Here is a 1,950-nt window from a genome sequence, read left to right as displayed (position 1 = left end):
TCAACCACTAGATGTCGCTGAAAACAACAAATCCTACACACTGTGCCTTTAAGGGAGTTTGTTGTCTGAAATCATGGATATCTCAGCATTGGAAGGTGTGCAGTCCAGGCTTTTGTGACAGCATGAACTCTGCTTACTTAGACATCAACAACAAAAAAAGCAATATACAGTACTGTGAAAATGTTTTGAGTCATTCCTCATTTCATTGTCTGAAGTAGGCAGAACTTATTACAATCCTTTAAAGTGGTTTTGATCAATAGCTCTGCCAGGTTCTGATTGTCTTCTACAGTTTTTCTCTGGATTTGGGCATTATTGGTTGACCAACTTTCTTTCCAAAAACATCTGCAAGTCCAAAACTCWGTGAAATCCTTAATTTGACCACTAATTTTCAAATAAAACGTGCTAATGAGAGTCTCTTTTGTTGTCTCCAGACGATTATAGCTACCTGCCTGATGTGTTACCACCTCTTCCTGAAGTCCCGGACTCTGGATCAGTCCTGAGCTCCGTTGACATCCACGCCCGCTGCCTTCGCAACCCGGCCTTCCGTCACGCTGCCTCGCGCTACTGCTCGGCCCTCAGCATGGACTCTTCTCCCGACAGCGTGGACAGACCCATCAGCTACAGCTCCACTTCCTCCTCCGCCTCCTCCCGGGACAGCCACTGCTCACTGGGCAGCCGGTCCACTCTCGTGGCGGCCCCTCACTGCAACCCCATCGCCTCGGACCGCGACTCCGGGGCCATTCGGCTGGAGCTGGTGCCCGCGAGGCAGCTGGGGTGCGAAGAGAAAGACGACAGGAGTGACGGAGGAGGCAAAGGGAGCAAGAGACCGGCTGCAACGGAACATTCAGAACCCGGGCAGAGCCCAGAGGGCGGAGGGAGGACGGGCCCTGTGCAGGGACCCAGGACGTATGTGGACCGGGTTGTGCAGGAGATAATGGATACGGAGAGAACCTACGTTCAGGACCTGCGCAGCATCGTAGAGGTATGGAACTAAAATCAGTTYGATTGTAAATAATATGGGTGATAAATCAAGCAATGATTTATGAGCTTTGTGTCAATTGAGAGAACAGTGCTCCAATATTCATTACAAAGACGCCAATTAGATCTAAACCTTGATTTTTATACACCAGCAAGCTCATTATCCCAAAATCTGAAGGGAGAAGAATTCGAAACGGGCAGTGTTCTATAAAGTACCACAAAGTGATACTTGAGTAAAAATACAAGTATCTTACCAAAAACTTACTTTGGTAAAAGTTAAAGTCTCCTTTAGGAATATTACTTGAGTAAAAGTCTTAAAGTATGTGATATTTTTTGTACTTAAGTATTAAAAGTCAAAGTATTGATTTAAAATGAGCAGTTAGAGTTTCTGTAAGGACATTTATTAGGAGGTGACCTCCACAAAAACTGCAGAAATGACTAAATTGTATTAAAATAATTAATTTATGTTAAGTTTAGGATGCACTAGTCCAGCTGTTTCATTTTATAAACATATATCAAGGGTGTCCAAACCTTTTCCCCAAAATAAAATTCTATCTGAGGGCTGCGGCCAAATGCAATAATATAATTCGTGAAATACAAATAAGTATATTAAGTACAGCCCTTTTATTTTAATGATTATGTCCTGCGTTAGTGTGACATGGTTTGTTTCTGTGCAAACTGATACGGTATCAGAATTTTACATATTTATACTTCTCAACAACAATTAAATTCGAGGCACAGTTTATATAGATAGTATTTATTTTTACAATAACAAGCTGGAATGAAAACAAGCAAAAATGAAATGAAAGTAACGACTTTTTACTTCTTGCCTCTTCTCTAATGAAACGTATCGTCTCTCCTCCAAGAGACTTCTTCAGTCTGAGAGTTTCAGGCAAAATTCAGGCTTTTAAGCACTGCCTCCATGTGACTGATACTCACATCACATGGATATCGTTGACACCTAATTAACAC

At 42.4% G+C, this 1,950-nt stretch overlaps 1 protein-coding gene across 1 annotated transcript in view; it reads left to right on the top strand.

Moving 5' to 3' along the window:
• LOC106518627 (pleckstrin homology domain-containing family G member 1) overlaps positions 1-1,950 on the top strand; it is a gene marked incomplete at its 3' end in the record, with an annotated part of 44,958 nt that overhangs the window by 14,300 nt on the left and 28,708 nt on the right. The window contains 1 exon segment of the mRNA XM_014009990.1: positions 432-982. Within this exon segment, the coding sequence (XP_013865444.1) occupies positions 432-982 (551 nt within the window).

This window comes from Austrofundulus limnaeus, unplaced genomic scaffold (genome assembly GCF_001266775.1).
Source record: "Austrofundulus limnaeus strain Quisiro unplaced genomic scaffold, Austrofundulus_limnaeus-1.0 Scaffold64, whole genome shotgun sequence".
Lineage (NCBI taxonomy): Eukaryota > Metazoa > Chordata > Actinopteri > Cyprinodontiformes > Rivulidae > Austrofundulus > Austrofundulus limnaeus.
This window is presented reverse-complemented; position numbering and strand designations above follow the sequence as displayed.